Below are 17,939 nucleotides of genomic sequence, written 5' to 3' on the forward strand. Positions count from 1 at the left end.
TAATATTCATGTCAAAATCTGCACCTGTGCAGAGGACCATTCGCCATCGTTGGCATTCATCAGTGCAGCCAGTGTGTCGGTTTTAGTGATGTTCCATTTGCTTATTTCATCTGCTGTTGCGTTCCTGGACACTGACTTCAGCAACTGGACCTGATCCTCTGAAAGGCCGTTTGGAAGTATCTGATGAACAAGAGCAACACATCTACATCAAAACTGTCCTGGTTATCCTGGAAGATTTGATCAGATCTTAATATATGTCATATTACCTCATTGAGTTTGTCCAGAATGACTCTCTGGAAGGCGCTATCCTCAATTTTTTCACACAGGCTAGCAAGGTTGTCCCTCACTACATCAGTACTCAGACAGTACCTGAACTGCGACTCATCATATCCAAAGGGGAAGGCGTCATCGTTGATGATAACACTAGTGATCATGTCCTTGGAACAGGTACCCGCTTGAAAGACAAGTGAATATATGATTTAGGAAATTTTGTGGTTAAAAGTTACTCTATTATGGAAGCTTATTTCCGCCACGGAATACAAAAATAGAAAAGGTAATTGTTGCAATGTTGTTACTTTTTATCTCACAATTTTGTTTAGTTTAAATCTCACAATTCTGAGAAAAAAAGTCAGAATTGTGAGGTATAAACTCGCAGCTGCGAGAAAAAAGTCACAATTGTGATATAAAAAGCACAATTACCTTTTCTATTTTTGTATTCCTTGGCAGAAATAAGCTTCTATACTCTATCCACCTTATTTTTAACATAAGAGCGGGCACATTTTGTAACTTGAATGTGCGAGTCTTCCAGCTGTTTTAGCCGATCAAAAACAGTCTGTTATGATAATGCAAACTAATGTTTGTTATAATTTTATTTGATCTTATTATTGTAATCATAAACTGGTTTCAATCACATAATCGATTACACTGGTTTGTGGAGTAAATGGTTTTACCGTTTACTGCACTTTGTTATTCTTCTAGTTACTTACCTATAGCAGCTTATAAATCTGAAGTCTCGCACATTCACAGAAAATAGATGACTTTCACATTGAAAAACAAGGTGGATGTTAACTGGTGTTTATCGAGCAATGTCACACTCGCAATCATCCTGTAGTGCTGAATATCTGCAGCCATCTGATGCAGTATTCAGGACAACATCGTGAATGGGAGTGTGATATTGCTTAATTGTAAAAAGATGAGAATATATTAAAAAAAAATCTGAGATAAAGATGGCATACTTGCTCTCTTGGCTACTGTGGGCAAAATGATTGCTTTAAACAGCTTTTTCAGTTGTGGTTTTGGTGTGTTTCGTTCACGCATCGATTTCAAGAAGGTTTTCAAGAACTTGCGTAAATCATTCTGTTTAAAACAAGGCATTTAAAATAATACAAGGTTAGTCTGTGTTTACTGAAAACTGGTGTAGGATTTACTTTGGAACAGTTTACACTCAGACATTGCTAGTAAATTTCACAAATAATTACAAGTAAATGGCAAGTTTCACATTGAAATAAATGTAAAATTTTGATTAAATGTGCTCCAAGTTTTATTTACAATTTCAACCAATCTTGTTTTACAGTGTAGCTCAACTGTGTATGATGTTCATATGTAGTGTACCTGGTTGAATTTACTCCAAAAGTTTTGTGAGAAGTACAAAGGCAGAATTCCCAGATCACTAAGTGTTTTCTGATTCCAGTTGCTTGTTGGTCTAAATAATACAATCATAACCTTTCATTACCAGACAATCATAACCAGTGCACTTTACTAATGAAGAGAATCAGAACTGAAAATAAGATTCTTTGCTTAATGATAAGTTGACTCTAAATCCTTTAATATCAGGATAACTTGCCCATATTTTGGAGTTCCCTTGATAAGAACAGTTTCCATGGCTGATATTTGCCCATCTGAGAGATCGCTGCAGCTCTTCAAGTTCTCAAGGATTTCTGGGTCTGAGTTTGTAATGAAGTCACTGTTTGCAGCACATGCCAAGTTGCCCAGCACTGCCAAATTCTGTTTCGGGATGCTTGTTCCAGAAATGCCCTGAATTGAATAAAATGTACATTTTGAATAAAATATTAAGTCATAATATCTACAGGCCATGACACACCAAGCCGACAATGTCGAGCCATCGTTGAGCTAATTTTTGCAGTGTGTTGTGCACCGTTGGCACAAGTCAAAACACCATTGGTGGCTTTTCGACCAATTGAGCATTTTGAATCTGCGATTGAGCCCGAAGGTGAGAGAGATCACTCTGATTGGCTGTTCAAACCAGTGCACAAGAAGAAAAAAATGAAAGTGATGGTTTCACTTGGTTTTCTTGGAATGACAAATACAGACTACTGCCATCTACTGGTATGGAGAGTTATTTCCTCTCAAGCAAATGCATTGGCTATAGTCTTTGCAGTGTATTCAAGCATTTTGGCCTAGATGCAAGCGAGTTTCCTCATTGCTAGTTCTCTGTTGTCAGTTTGGTGTGTCTGGGCCTTAAATGATTGATATCACTGGATGATACTTACAAAGCAATCTATATATTTGCTCCACAAGATGTCCCTTCTTCCTCTCAGCGTGCTTGAAAAGATTGAGAGATCTGCTGCTCCGACCTGAGTAAAATATGCCTGGCAGATGGTTTTGTTGATTGCTCCATAACTGAGGTGGACAACAAAGTATTTTACAACTTTTGCAAGCAATATATTTTTTAACAGAATAGTTGAAAAATTTGTGTGCGTGGTTTAAAAAAAATTACAGTTAGAACTTACTTGTAGTACAGCAACATATCTGGATGATAGCTTTCAAAATCCACAGGTGATTCCTTTCTCACCAGGTTGTACATGCAAGTCAGCTAGGAGAACAATTAGAAACAAAGCATGTTCATTGTTCATTTTGCTTTTAAGCTCAAATGTACACATTTTTTAATATCGTTTTTTGTCAGCTCTCACCTGAGTCTCGCTCAGTACCACCCTGGGTCTGCCTGCTCTCCGTCTGCAGGCTTTGATCAGGCCTTTTATTTTAGTTTGGCTGAATGTCTGTACACGTGAGCATGTAAATCCTTGCAAAATTTCCACTGACAGACTGTATAAAAATCATGCATTTACCATTGTTACTTTCAATGCATATTCATAGTGTATTTTTGCTTAAACGAGTTAAACAAAGTTAGCAAAAATACTTACTCATCAGGTTGATCAAAAACATTTGCAACAGTATCAAAGAACAGAACTGCCTATAAAGAAATTTAAATAAAAATATGCCATTAATAGAAAATAATCTACATGGAAAAACTATGTATGTTTTTATTTTTGTAAGTTATAGTACCTGTTCAGTTTTCCATTTTTTATTGTTCAACTGTTTCACAACATCTACATTTAAATTGGTGAAATTCCTCAGAAAGTTTCTTGGAATTTGAACAGCCATTTCATTGGGAACGTTTGTCATTAGGTCAGCTGGTGACGAACTCAATTTGATTACCTAGATATAAAAAAGACATTAAAAATCCCAAATTTATATGGTTTGCACTCGAAATGTCTCTATGTCTAAATATGCATGAATGCTGTTCACATACCTGGGTCACAAAGGTCTTCTGAACAATTTCTGGGGCAGCCAGTATGTTTTGTACAAATACTGTACTTTTTAATGTGGTAACAATTTCTGCCGGCCTGAATGGTTGTCAGTATTGTTGAAGGCATCCCTCCAATCAGGGATCCAAGATTCAGCAAACTGCTGGAATTGGTGAACTGCAGAAAGTACAAAAAGAAAGTAAAACATTTTGAGGTTCTGAGGAAGAGGTTATTTTGAAAAACAATGCTTAAATGTAGCTTAAAAATATTTTGTTATATCAAGAATTTTCATATGTTAATTTCAACTACTTCCATTGCAAACTTAAATTTTACCTGATAGTCCTTGATAAGCACGTTTATGACAGCCTTGGCTTGTCCGAGGCTCCATCCAGACACAGCGCTCAGTGTTGAGAGCCCACTGAAAAGAACCGATGCAGATGCTGAGGTTATTTGTGTAGTTGTTAAGCCAACGACTTTATTTCCCAAGCTGGTGATAGCTTCAGCATTTATGACTTTGATGTTTCCTGCAAGGGCTGTAGATATCTGAGGACGAATATAAGGAATAACAGTCAGTAACTACACGGTTACATGAACAAAATACTTCACATAAGGTTTTAATCGAATACTTACTGCAGGATCCACATTGGAGCAAGATGAATTAAAGTTTACAAGAATAACATTAGTTTGAGTCTCATTTAGTTTTGTGAAAGTTGATACTGGGGCGTCACACTGCAAAACTGATGGCAGGCTAGTGCACAGAGAACATGGTTAATGCTTTGACAATCGACCTCGGAGAACGCTATGAGAATCTGATCTGGTTTCTGTTCAAACTTACTCAAACAGATTAAAGTTGACGTTTTGTCGAAAGATGAGTTCAGTGTAGCGGTTGAGCACGTTCCTCGGAATTGTCTTTTGACTGAACAGTTTTATGTTTTCAGGGTTCACAGTGAAGATTTGTACCTACAAACAACAAAATAGGAGTTGTATTAATTCGCTTTCACCAGTATAATGTCACACAAAACATGTTATGATGATAAATTAAGTATTGATGGTCTATCTATGTGAACAAGTGGATATAGTTCATACCGTCTTCTCAGGGCCGAAAGAGTAGAGATCGTCCAGACTCATAAAAGTTATAAACATACCAATGTTGTTAACGAACCACGCAGTTGAGTTAAGATTAGGGTCAAAGGAGTTGTAGCATTTTGGAGCAGTGTCTGTAATGTAATAAATGTAAGAAAACTAACATTTTGTAACATTTTATATATATATATTTCAGTATAAATTGTGAGTATAAATTGTGAAATACTCTGTAAATATTCCAGAAATCATTCTAATATGCTGATTTGCTGCTCAAGAAACATTTCTTATTATTATCAATGTTGAAAACTGTTGTGCTGTTTAATATTTTTGTGAAAACCATCATACATTTGTTTAGGATTCTTTAATGAAAAGAAAGTTCAAAAGAACAAACCTCTTTCAGAAACTCAAACGTGCTGCGTAACCAATGAGGTTCATTCTCGTGTGTTACGCAGCACTTTTGAGCTTCCGGAAGAGGTTTGCTCTCGCTTGTCATTCACATTCGGTTGAGCTTCTGCTTATGTTCACTGATCAATGTTTACATGTGAGTAAAAGCCTAAATTAAATCTGTTCATCACAAAAAGCGATCGAGTCTCTTCAGAAAATTTGGAGTAAACCGCTTGATTCATATGGATTAGTTTTACGATCTCTTTATGAACTTTTAGAAGCGTCAAAGTGGTAGTTGCAAAGGCAGACAGATATCTCTCAGATTTCATCAAAAATATCTTAATTTGTGTTCCAAAGATAAACGAAAGTCTTGCTGGTTTAGATCGACATGAGGGTGAATAAATAAAGACAGAATTTTGATTTTGGGGTGAACTATCCCTTTAAGCAAAGAACAAGGTAATTTATAAAGAGACAAAAGACTAATTCACCTGCTTTCAGATATGTCTTGATGGTGGTGTACACATCTTCACTGGAAATCTTAGAACCATTAAAGGTGAAATTGTTGCCTAAAACATTGACCCTAGAAGAACAGAGAAAGCACTTTAAAAGTTACAAAAGACTTTGCATTCAAACATCTGAGTAGATAAATTTCACCGTAGCCATTTGCGCTCACATTTTCCTGTATGACAGGCAGGATGCACTCAGTGTTTCTTGTGACCCTAATATATCTTTGTTCAGGAACTTCAAGTAAAGCCTCAATCTACGGTCAAACCACAAATCAATCTCCGTCTGATTGTCTGTTTTCAGTGCCAGAGGCCAGACACAGGGAAGGATGCTGCTTTTAACATTATCTGGAACCTCTACCTGCAAAACAAAAGAAGAACAATAAAACAAAGCAATTAAAATTATGAACTGAAATATTATTACATGTAAGTGTCCCTACATAAATGTGTTTTGAACATTGTATTATGTGCTAATAAAGCAAAACTCACGGTTTCCAAGAAGTCAGGGGTTCTGTTAAAGTTGTTAAAGATGACACAGATTTGTGAATTACTGTCCACCACTTCCGGCTGTGTGAAGTAGCTTCCCAGTTCAGAAAGAGATATAGAGTTTACAAGCTGAAATACATGAATAAAACATCAGTTAGGATTACATAATCTACATTGAGCATCAGAACTGTAGAGTTGATATCTCTGAAAGTCTGTACCTCAGATCTCCGAGGTTGTGGCATCAGAGAGAGGAAGGTGGTCAGATTTGGAAGTGGCCCAAAGCCGAACAGGCTTTCGTTTAGGAACGTGATGAAGCTGTTGTTTCTGTAGCACCTCAGAGGCTGTGACCCTACAAGTAAAAAACAAAAAAACATCAAATGTTGTATATTATCTGATAAATAAATCAAGATACTGATAAAATATATAAAATAATTTCTAAATATTATTTATATAAGTATAAAATTATATATATATATATATATATATACATTATTACTCAAATAATAAACTCAAAAATTATATATACTGTATATAAATAATTTTTGAGTTTATTATTCAAGTTTTATCATCACACAGGGACGATGGAACTTATTTCAGTGATTTTTATATGATGTTTATGTCAAAGACATGAAGAAATACCTTTTAAGGACTGAATAATGCTATTGTAGATCGCATTTTTGGTATTTGTTGCTACTGAAGATCGAACAGCGTCTAATAGCTGCAGTCTGTAAATTGAAATTAAACAGTGTATAATGTCTTCTCTGAACATGCTTCAATGTACACTCACATAAAAGCAATGTACAGATCCAGAAATGTCTTTGGTTCTTACGCGGTTTGAGTGATATTGCAGTTCCTTGTGCTGAGGATGCTGAACAATGGAGACACAATGCTTTCTGAAAGGTTGGCTAACAGAGGTTTTATTCTATTCTGGAACCAGAAATCAACTTCCTGATCAGGGATAGTTTGATTAGACAGGTTGACTCTGTCAAATATCTGCTTTATCAGTGCTGCTTTTACATCTTGTGTGAGGTTAACCTGGACAGGAGAAAATAATATCATTGCAGAATTAGCATAGTTATTCTTTATTTTTTTAATTTTTTTATAAAAAAAATATATATTATCATGAATATCCAGTTTGCACCTGCAGTTTCAGGAAAAAGCGGTCAAAGAAATCAGGAAGCTGGCAATTCTTAACAAATTGCATGACATTGCTGACGTTTTGAGGACCTGTTAGTGCACCAGGAGAGGCTGAAAACTCGACTAGTTGTTGTAGAGCCAAAAGAGGTAGAACATCCACCTAAATTGACAAACATATTGACTGTCACAATGTTTTTTTTTGTTGTTTGTTTGTTTTTTTACAATGAGGAAATGTGCATAGACTGCGTAATTTAACACTCACCGCTGTGAAGTTTCTGTTCAGTGCCACAAGATCTGTTAGCGGAGCTGACTGAACGAACGGCCCAAAGTTTCTGTTGATCCACTGCATGCTGTTGGTTGTATTTCTAAGGCAGCTGGGATCTGGAAGAGCCACAAGAACATTTTCATTGTGATTCATTATATTAGTTTAATGTGAACTCAAATTACTTATGTCATCTCGCTCACAGATTATGACTCTTTCAGGTGTTTTTCTTACAGAGACAGAGTGAGCAAGTATATGACACTTGATATTTCAAATGGGGCATGTCACAATATTTGTGCAAATGATTTCATATAGTGAACATTTGCATACTTTTATGTTGAATTTAAAGCAAAAAAGAGGATTAAAATATTCCAAACCAACCGTCAGTGTCATTGCGAGAGAGGAAAGCTTTCATGAATTCTGTGTAGATCAGATCCTGTCTTTGAGTGGCATTGGGTTGCAGTGGAAGGCAAACATCTTGCCCATCTCGTAAAGGTGCATTCACAAAAGCCTCAGTGCTGAAAGACCGTATTTAATTTTTCATTTTAGTGGCTGCAAAACAATGTCAATTCATACAATGTAACTAAGACCAACTTACATTATGCGGTAACTGTCACAGGTGAGGTTTTTGTGGCTGAGACAGGACAGGACTCTTTGAGATACTGATGGTAAGAAGGGCTTCAGTCGACCCTGAAACCATGAGCGAATGAAGCCAGGATCACTCAGTCTCTGGCGACTAAAGCGATCGACCCGGACGTCAACAAGCACATCCAGAACATCAGACCAAGACACATTGCTGGGACTGGGAGTCTGGAAAATAAACATATAATATAATATAATATAATATAATATAATATAATATAATAATATGGGGTTGGCAAAACTTGTTTTTGTTTTTTTGTTCCATATTAAACTTTAAATTTAAACTTTATTTTAATATTTTATATACTGTATATAGTACATTTCAAAAGTCTGTGGTCAGTAAGATTCTTTAAAAAAAGCATTACTTTCATTCAGCAAGGTCACATTAAATTGATTAAAAGTGAGAGTAATCGGACGAACCATTGGTCCGCCATTTTGAATTTTGTCATAAATTGCAATATCTTTTAAACAATTTGACATATCTTCACAAAAACTGATGTATCATCATCAGAATGTCCTGAAGGTACCTGAGAAGTTTGAACACAGCGCCACCTAGTGTTCCAGAGATATAATGAATTTTGCCAAAATGCTTATAACTTTTGAAAACAGTCCAAATTTTGTTTTCTCTATATAATTTTGTTCACTGGCTTATGCCGATTCCGACAATGTGTCATTTGTCATTTTCCTTAAATGTGACTGTCCGCCATATTGAAGCAAATGAAAAACAGTTTTTTCGCTACTCCTCCCACAAATTTTGTCCAGTTTTGTCCGAAAGACATTTATAATGTTAAAATTTTTTTTACAGTTTCCACAAAAATATTAAGCAGCACAACTGTTTTCAACATTAATGATAGAAATGTTTCTTAAGCATCAAATCAGCATATCGATGTTTCCATCCACCTATTTTTATGCGCATTTTGGGATATCACATAAAAAAACACTTAGAATGTATGCACATCTTGGTGTTTCCATTCAAAGTGTCTGAAACTGAGTTGGATCATTTTTTTATGCGATACGAAAACAGGCGCAAAAAAACTGCGATGGAAACACTTTTACCAAATAAATTCCTGCGCATCAAAAAAAAGACATGTGACGGCATAACTGGAGCAACCAGCAGACTGATCTCATTGCACAGCATCTGAAATGTCATTCTGTAATGCCTGAACAAAGTCTGTCGTTAAAGTGGTTCGGTATAATTCCCTCCCAGAAGCCCCTCACACGATTGTGTTCACAAACACCAGGCATCTGAATGCAAGATAACATGACAGCGTTTATTGTGTTTCGTCTACGTGCTCTAAGGTGCAAGTAATTTACTATATACGAAAATTATTATATACAGTGGCTTCTACTGCAGCAACTTCCATTTTTCTTAGTGATATTTAGCGCCAGTTCATCAGGAAGTGGCGCCAGTTCATCAGGAAGTTCATCAGGAAGTTCATCAGGAAGATTTTGTTCTCTTTGACTCACAGTTCTTTATTCGCAAATGTTTTATGCGATATTCCAAATTTGCACACAAGTTAAATTCACAACTTTGGATGGAAACATGGCTACTGAAGACTGGAGAAATGATGGTGAGCATAAGTGACTTCTTTCCAAAACATTATAAAATCTTAGTGGCCCCAAGGATTTGAACAGTAGTGTGATATTAAAAAATAGGCTTCATACCATGTTGGAAAATTTTAGCAGTGCATCATCAAGGACTGTGCTGGTTTTGGTGAAGAAAAGCTTCCAGGTCTCTTTTCCCACATTGCTGGGCTGTTTGCAAGCCAACACATCGGCCACTTGTTGAGAGTTTAACTGTGACACCTGAGGACACAAAAGAGCTTTTATTAAAACTAAAACAATGACACAAACACTGACTAAACTGTTTTTCTTCTGTGTAACATTACCGTTGGTAGACAGGCAAACTCCAACACAGTGAAGTTACAAAGATTCAGTGGGCCTGTTGCATTTGGAGCTGCTCTCAAGAACCGATCCAAAGCCGAGCTGCAAACCAGAAGAACATGAAACTTATTACAGACTGTTGTGTCGTCAGGGTTGAACTCATCTGAGTGCAGACAGAACAGCTCACCTGTTGACACTTGTACAGAGGAACTCTGAAAAAGGACAAGACAACAAAGACTTTGAGTTATAGAAACATCACTGACATCAGGTCAGACATAATCAGTGACACTTACCATTCAAAGGAGTTGTTGTGCACTGCAAAAGTGAGAACAAATGTTGCATTACAATTGATTTTTTTTGTTGTTGTTCATTTAACAATAAAAACAGACATACAATCTATTGAACATGAAATTGATCTTTACTTACTTGACTCGCTCTCTCAATGCACTCTGAAGGGAAATAAAACACAATTCACACTTTAATTCTGGCAGAATTTAGCATTCAAATATTTTGATGTGATCAACGTATTTAGGAGCAAGTATTATTGCTCGATTGTGCCTCACCATCGGGAGGAATCATCATCACTAAGTCTCTGATTGTCAGCAGGGCTTCAGACTGGTTAGAAGGGACTGGTGGTAATGCCCGATCGATCCTGTCAAAGCTGATTCACAGAGGAAAGACAAAACAAATGTGATCTTATTCAACACGATACATCCAGATCACTATTGGTTTTGGCTTTTAAAGGCCACTTACATAGTTTTGTAGTTTTCACAAGTGAAGTTTGCCTGCAAAAGAGACAAAAAGAGACATTGTTGGACAGGAACAAAACATGAACAACAAAATAAAAATATTTATTATTATTATCATTATTATATTACAATATTGTAATTTCTACACAGGTTACATCTAAAATGTGGCATTAGACACCTTTCTGGCCTGTGTCTGAAGAGAGCGGAGGAAGCTGTCTACTGTGTTTTTGCTAGCGTTTTGAAGAAGGAAGTCAAAGACTCTTGTGAGGATGTTCGTTCGGTCTGCTGCCGAAGCATTACCGAACACCAGTTCATCCAGTTGCACCAATGTGAGAACAGGAAGCACGTCCAGCTGTAAATGACATGAGACACAATCTTCACTGACACACATTTACAAAGCTTTTATCCATGTGTTCAGTCAGCCTTTACTCGAATCATCACTGACATTAAAAATGTTTTACTCACAGCTGAAAAATTGCGGTTCAAGTTTGAAACAACTTGAAGCTGTGCAAGCTGAAAGTAATTGCCAAAGTTTTGCTGGATGAAGTCCGAACTGCTGATAAATGGCAACGTGCAATCGACACCTGAAATGACAACATGAAATACTTTGTTCATTACTCGTCATTTATATGGGGTCCTGTAAATTATCATGTGTCAAATAAAATTATGAATAATTTTGTCTAATGTTACTCTTAAAGGGTTAGTTCACCCAAAAATGAAATTTCTGTCATTAATTACTCACCCTCATGTTGTTCCACACCCATAAGACCTTCGTTCATCTTCAGAACACAAATTGAGATGTTTTTGATAAAATCCGATGGCTCAGTGAGGCCTGTGGCCAGCAATGCCACTGAACTTCTCAAAATCCAGAAAGGTGCTCAAAACATATTTAAAACAGTTCATGTGAGTACAGTTGTTCAACTTTAATATTATAAAGTGAGGAGAATACTTTTTGTGCGCCAAAAAAACAAAATAACTACTTTTCAACAATATCTAATGATGGGGGATTTAAAAAACACTGCTTCATGAAGCTTTGAATCTTTATGAATCTTTTGTTTCGAATCAGTGATTCGGATCATGTATCAAACTGCCAAACTGCTGAAATCACATGACTTTGGTGCTCCGAACAACTGATTCGAATCAAAAGATTTGTATAGCTTCGAAGCAGTGTTTTGAAATCAGCCATCACTAGATATTGATGAAAAGTTGTTATTTAGTTTTTTTGGCGCACAAAAAAACTCGTCGCTTTATAATATTAAGGTTGAACCACTGTAGTCACATGAACTGATCTAAATATGTTTTTAGTACCTTTCTGGATCTTGAGAGGTTCAGTGACATTGCTGGCAATGGAGGCCTCACTGTTTTTGATTTCATCAAAAACATCTTAATTTGTGTTCCGAAGATGAACGAAGGTCTTACGGGTGTGGAACGACATGAGGGTGAGTAACTAATGACAGAAATTACATTTTTGGGTGAACTAACCCTTTAATATGTCTGTTAAATTGAATGATAAATAATTTCTACCTGTGCTTTGACGTTGTGACAAGAAAGGAACAATGAAGTCATTGAGGATCCATCTCTGTCTCACATTGTCCATCAGTCCAGTATTATTATTTAGTCCCTCAAAACTGCAGAAATAAAACAGTTAGAGATGTACAAAGATACAAAGAATGTGATTTGACTCATTTGGACAGTTCAGTCATTTGCATCATTTTCTCACACTGAAATAGTAACAAGATATTTTATAAGACAGAAAACAAACAATACCGTGTTTGTAATAGGTTAATTTAATAATAATTTCTATTGTCACTAAAAGTTTCTAATTTTTTTTGCATTTTTGTTCATTCATTATTTTTCATTAATTTTTATTTAATTAATCTTTTGGTTTCTGGGGCCTCATACAACCAGGAAGTAAACTGAACCTCAAGCAGGATGTGAGTGTTAAATTATCAGGCGCAAACCAATGGGTTTGTGATAACCAGAAAAGAAACAGTTTTTAGATATCAGCTGAGGGGAATGTGAGGAACGTACAGAGCCTTGTAGGCCCGACAGCTGAAGTTGCGTGTGCGGAGACAAGACAGGAATTCTTTCGAAACGTTGGGCAGCAGAGGCTTCATCTTGATTTGGAACCAGAATCTCATGAACTCCACATCATCAAGATTTCCAGACGTGAAGCTTTCAGCGGGCAGTTCTGCAAACAAGGCTGTGAGGTTGCTCTGAGATGAGTTCATTACCTACAGCAAAAAGAAACATATGTTTCCAAAAAAGGCAGTCCTTTGAATATAGCACCCACACACAAATTTTTTTTATTTGTATCCTTACGGATTGCTCTATCTGTGTCTGCAGTGGTCTGGAGAATTCAGTAATCAAAAGTCGCAGGTTTTCCTCAGTGAAGCTCATATTTGATTGAGCAACACATTTAATCGTTTTCGCCAGACTCTCTCCATTCTGTGATATCTGCAAATGACCAGAAAGTAGCTTTATACCAAAACTGATTATCTGGGCTGTAAATCAGTTTGAGATATTTGCATCTTGTACTAGATGTTCCAGTTTTTGTACATGTGAACAAAACCACATTGTGCATTAGTTTTATTTTACACATTCTTTACATGTGTGACATGCCAAATGGCTTGTTGGACCTGATCAAGGTGTGGTTAACTATGTATTAGATTGAAAACGTGATTGGTGAAAGACTCACAAGACAGGAACTGTTATTGCTGGTGACTTTACAAACGTTGACAGGATCTGGAGTTTGAGGTACTGGAGCACTGGAAAAAGTGTTAAAACAAATTAAGTTGAAACAAATCAGATATGCTGTGAGGAACATATGTTTCTAATTTCTAAAGGGATAGTTCACCCAAAAATTAAAGTTTCATTTACTCATCTTCATGTTGTTCCAAACCTGTATGACTTTCTTTCTTCTGTTGAACACACACACACACAAACACACAAAAAAGATATTTTGAAGAATGTCGGTTACCAGACAGTTGACGGCACCCATTGACTTCTATAGTATTTTTTTTTTCTACTATGGAAGTCACTGGCTGCCGTCAACCGTTTGATTAGCAACATTCTTTAAAATATCTTCTTTTGTGTTCAACAGAAGAAAGAAACTCACATAGGTTTGGAACAACTTATAAAATAAAAAATACAAAATACTGATTAAAAAGACTTTTTGCGCTTTGTTGGCATCCTGTGTAGCCTTTCAAAATGATCAAAAAGTCCTCTGCAATCGCTGTTAATTTTGTTTCTTCTTAGTGCTCTAATTTTATAATGCAGACAGAAGTGCTACTCACAAAATAGATTCGGCTATACTTGTGCGACTTTTATTTAAATCCTGGTAAGTCGGGTTAGTCTTCTTCATCAGAGGAATAACCACAGTATCAAGCCAATCACTGGTATTGCTGATGTTAATAGTGCTTATTTGGGGGTTGCTGGGGGCATTGACGTTGATCCAGCTCACCAGAAGATTTATGGTTTTGGTTCTGAGATTTGTACTGACATTTGTCTGAAACAGAAAATACATGTATGTCAAGCAGGTTTATGCATATTAAGCGCAATTAATTTAAAAAATGTGATGCTCATGGCACCAGAAAAACAAAGAGAGGCAATTAATAGGATTATGTACAATGGTATGGAAATAAAATAAACATTATATTGACTCTAAAGCCACCCTTTTTAATGTCTATTCCTCTGCCACAACAATGTAATGCCTTTGAATTATTCATGTGAGAGTATTTAATAGCAAATCTTTATGTATACAAATAATTTGATTCATCATTCTGCATTTCAAGCTATTCATTTGTTCAAAAAAAAGTTAAGGACTGACATCATTAAATAGGCTTTATTATACCACTTTTAATACACAAACACTTACTGTCTGAACAGCGGTCGCATTGATGAATCTTCCCAGTGGTCTCAATAAGGGAAGGAAGTCTGTGAGATTCTGCACACAGATGTGAAAAGAATTAGGATCAACTTCTTCATCCATGCTTCATCACTGAACCAGTTCAGCTACATTATCATCACTGTATATAAAACGCTTGTCTAACCTTTTCAGAATCAGTTGAACTGGCGAGGCTCACGTTAAGTACTATGTTCTTAAACGGCTGCAGTAAACTCTGGAAGATCTGATCGACGGCAGTACTATTTAGACTATCAGCCGCTTCCAACTGATAGAACAGCTCAGCTTTTTGCTCTGAAGTGAGTTTATCTAGGGCAGCCACCTGCAAAGAAACACAAAGATTCAAATGAATCACCTCAAGGCCCCTTCACACAAAGAACAATAACTGTAACAACTATATATATATATATATATATATATATATATATATATATATATATATATATATATATATATATAATGTCGTCTGCCGCTTTAAATGCTTGAGCTCGTACACGGATTCTGATTGGCTGTTAATGTTTTTACCTTCATCAGCTGGAAAACAAAAAATCGTTGTGAAAGTGATATCGTCTACTATATCTTTACCGTTGTGAACGGGCATAAACGTTATGATTTGATTTATAACCTAAAACATTAAAAACGACTCGTTTTTATTCACTTACCCAATTAAAGTCAGGTGCACAAAATACAGCACCGGTAGCTGTATATTTCGCCAGAAAAGGTTTTATGAAGTTCTGATACACCATCCTTTGTCTTTCAGTGCCGATTTGCGAGCTTAGATTGTTTAGCCTGTAAAATGTTAATCAAGCTGATTTCAACACACAGCTAAAGTATCTGAAAATATTAGCATGATTTATGTAGCCTACGGATATACACACAGTGCTTGGAAGCTCTGGCAGGTGAGGCTGCTTTGACTCAGGCAGGAGAGCGTCTCTCTGGACAGTGAGGACAGGTATGGACTGAGCTTCACTTGAAACCAGAGGCTTGCAAAATCCGCATCACTCAGGGTTCCCGCTATTGAGCCGTTTGACCTGACGTTATTGATGGATCTCGCGACAAGACCAATGTCAAGTCTAGATCTCTGTTTGGATGATTAAAGAGGCACTGAATAGGTGACTTCATTTTAAAAACGAGCAGGTTTAATATGTTCGAAATATGTTGATATACTGTACCAGCAATGTGTACAAATCAAAGGAAGAGTCAGTAAATGCTTTGAGATTATTGACATTCCCCTGCGACGAGTCTGAAAGTTGTATAGCTGAACAGGTGAGGATGTTGTTGAGCGTTGTATTTGAGAACTGAAATAGGAATGGGGAAACAAGCGAGGAATTAAATTATCATCATTCTTCACATTAAAGTGAATACTAATATTAGCCACATCATATTGCTTCAAATGATAAAAACTCACTGAAGAGCATGAGGAACCGTTATTGGAAACTGTGCCTGTAAAATAAATAAATAAATATGAAGGGGAAAATGTATATATAGTATAAAAAAAGAGTTGACTGGAATATTCAGTTTTGTGGCAAAAATTATTCAATTCATAACGCACCATTTTGAAAGTCCACCACACACTGAAGAAACAGAAAGAAAAATGAATGTTCATTGTTAATGGTAAATGATTCATCATCACAATCAAGTAAGTTTTCTTTCTATCGACCCGTGATAAGTTGGTGTGCAATAAGACGTTTATAAATTCAATCAAGCAAAACCAGGAAAATAACTGAATAAATATTTATAAAGGATCAAATTTGAATTGATTGAAAAAAGCAGAATCCACAAAATAATGTTGTGCAGAAAGTGCTAAATACCTGTCCATTTATCAGTGTGATTAATCCTATAAAAGAGAAAGTGTAACTCATGAACAGTGTCTCTTTAAAGATCTATTTCTCACAGTGAGCAATTAACTAGAACAGTAAAGTAAAAAAAAAAAACCCTCTCCTCTTACCTAAACCAAAGAGCACAGAAAGCTGAAAGTGTGCCATTTTCACACCGAAACCCCTGATCAAACAGATACAATGCAACAATGTTATTATTTCAAACAAACTTGCATGTGGAAAATTGCATTAATGATCAATTATGAATAATATTTTTAAGTATATTAATCTGAATATTTACTGTCTTCTTTATTATAAATATTATTTATTTTTTATCTTTTCAAACTTCATACCCAGGCATTCAAGGAGGACACAAGCACTTACCTGTAACAGGAGGATCTGTGTGTGTGTGTGTGTGTGTGTGTGTGTGTGCAGCGCAGCAGGTCCGCTATTAACTGAAGTATCAAAAGGGTGTGGGCCAACTTTGTTTACCCACGTCAGCAAGTCCAAAACAAGACTAACAACTACTTCCCGGAAAGGCAAAAACAAGATGGTAGGAATGCATTATATTACAAAGTGTCTGTTAAAACAAAAAGTAAGCAAGTCACCTTTCAATTTTAACTGAGGTTCTTCAATTATATATTTACAGTTGTGCTCAGAATTATTGGCACCCTTGGTAAATATGTTCAAAGATGACTGTAAAAATAAATTTGCATTGTTTATCCTTTTGATCTTTAATTCATAAAATTAGCAAAAATCTAACATTTCATTGAAGGAAAAGAAATGAAAGTGGGGGGAAAAATCACATTATGAAATAATGTTTTTCTCCAAAACACGTTGGCCACAGTTATTGGCACCCCTAGAATTTTTTATGAGTAAAATATTTTCTGAGATACTGAATTTGGGATTTTCTTTAGTTGTCAGTTATAATCATCAAAATTAAAAGAAATAAACATTTGAAATATATCAGTCTGTGTGTAATGAATTAATATAATATACAAGTTTCACTTTTTGAATGGAATTAGTGAAATAAATCAACTTTTTGATGATATTCTAATTATATGACCAGCACCTGTATCTCTGAAGTATATTTCCATTCATATTTACATTTTTTAGCACATCAGGGTGATCATGAACATGAGATTGTCCAGTCATGACTTCCTGTTCCACAGGAGTATAAACATGAGGAAACAAAGGCCAAATTCCCCTAATCGTCCATCCACCAAAACATATAGTACTGATGTGCAGCAAAAGATTACTACAAAATTATTACCACTGTATATTTAGAAGAGCAATGTTCCCATTCAGTCAGTCACGTTTGACATTACGTCGATACTGACGTAATGGCAAGACCCCATTTCGTCAGTATCGACGTAACGTCTCCTTGAGGGAACGGGGGTTACAATAGTAACCTAGACGTTTTCTTTTTCTTTGACAGTTAATCAGACCCCTTCATTTTAAGTGTCTTTAACTACTAAGTAAACATTTAAATTAATAAAATAGACTTATTGTGTATAAATACATGTTTTTACACTGTACTTAT

The 17,939-nt window shown here is 35.9% G+C and overlaps 2 protein-coding genes across 2 annotated transcripts in view; one reads left to right on the forward strand and one right to left on the reverse strand.

Moving 5' to 3' along the window:
- Positions 1-17,939, forward strand: part of nsmce1 (NSE1 homolog, SMC5-SMC6 complex component) — a 135,014-nt gene that overhangs the window by 20,674 nt on the left and 96,401 nt on the right. The window lies entirely within an intron of this gene.
- Positions 1,845-16,852, reverse strand: mslna (mesothelin a). The gene is made up of 45 exons (XM_051887710.1): positions 16,781-16,852; positions 16,528-16,580; positions 16,391-16,416; positions 16,132-16,153; positions 15,988-16,022; positions 15,752-15,877; positions 15,458-15,660; positions 15,242-15,368; positions 14,728-14,901; positions 14,553-14,621; positions 13,972-14,183; positions 13,374-13,443; positions 12,998-13,132; positions 12,707-12,909; positions 12,200-12,303; positions 11,141-11,259; positions 10,854-11,027; positions 10,680-10,711; positions 10,490-10,587; positions 10,353-10,375; positions 10,220-10,241; positions 10,114-10,138; positions 9,932-10,028; positions 9,708-9,848; positions 7,999-8,210; positions 7,782-7,918; positions 7,401-7,519; positions 7,143-7,298; positions 6,831-7,036; positions 6,641-6,726; positions 6,220-6,350; positions 6,005-6,130; positions 5,686-5,876; positions 5,501-5,592; positions 4,632-4,762; positions 4,381-4,505; positions 4,176-4,293; positions 3,879-4,088; positions 3,551-3,722; positions 3,304-3,456; positions 3,162-3,211; positions 2,931-3,063; positions 2,751-2,833; positions 2,511-2,640; positions 1,845-2,034 (listed from the first exon to the last, which is right to left on the reverse strand). Exons 2-40 carry the CDS (start codon positions 16,562-16,564, stop codon positions 3,428-3,430), a joined length of 4,515 nt encoding a protein of 1,504 aa, XP_051743670.1. The 5' UTR covers positions 16,565-16,580; positions 16,781-16,852; the 3' UTR covers positions 1,845-2,034; positions 2,511-2,640; positions 2,751-2,833; positions 2,931-3,063; positions 3,162-3,211; positions 3,304-3,427.

Source organism: Ctenopharyngodon idella, chromosome 3 (assembly GCF_019924925.1).
Source record: "Ctenopharyngodon idella isolate HZGC_01 chromosome 3, HZGC01, whole genome shotgun sequence".
Classification (NCBI taxonomy): Eukaryota; Metazoa; Chordata; class Actinopteri; order Cypriniformes; family Xenocyprididae; genus Ctenopharyngodon; species Ctenopharyngodon idella.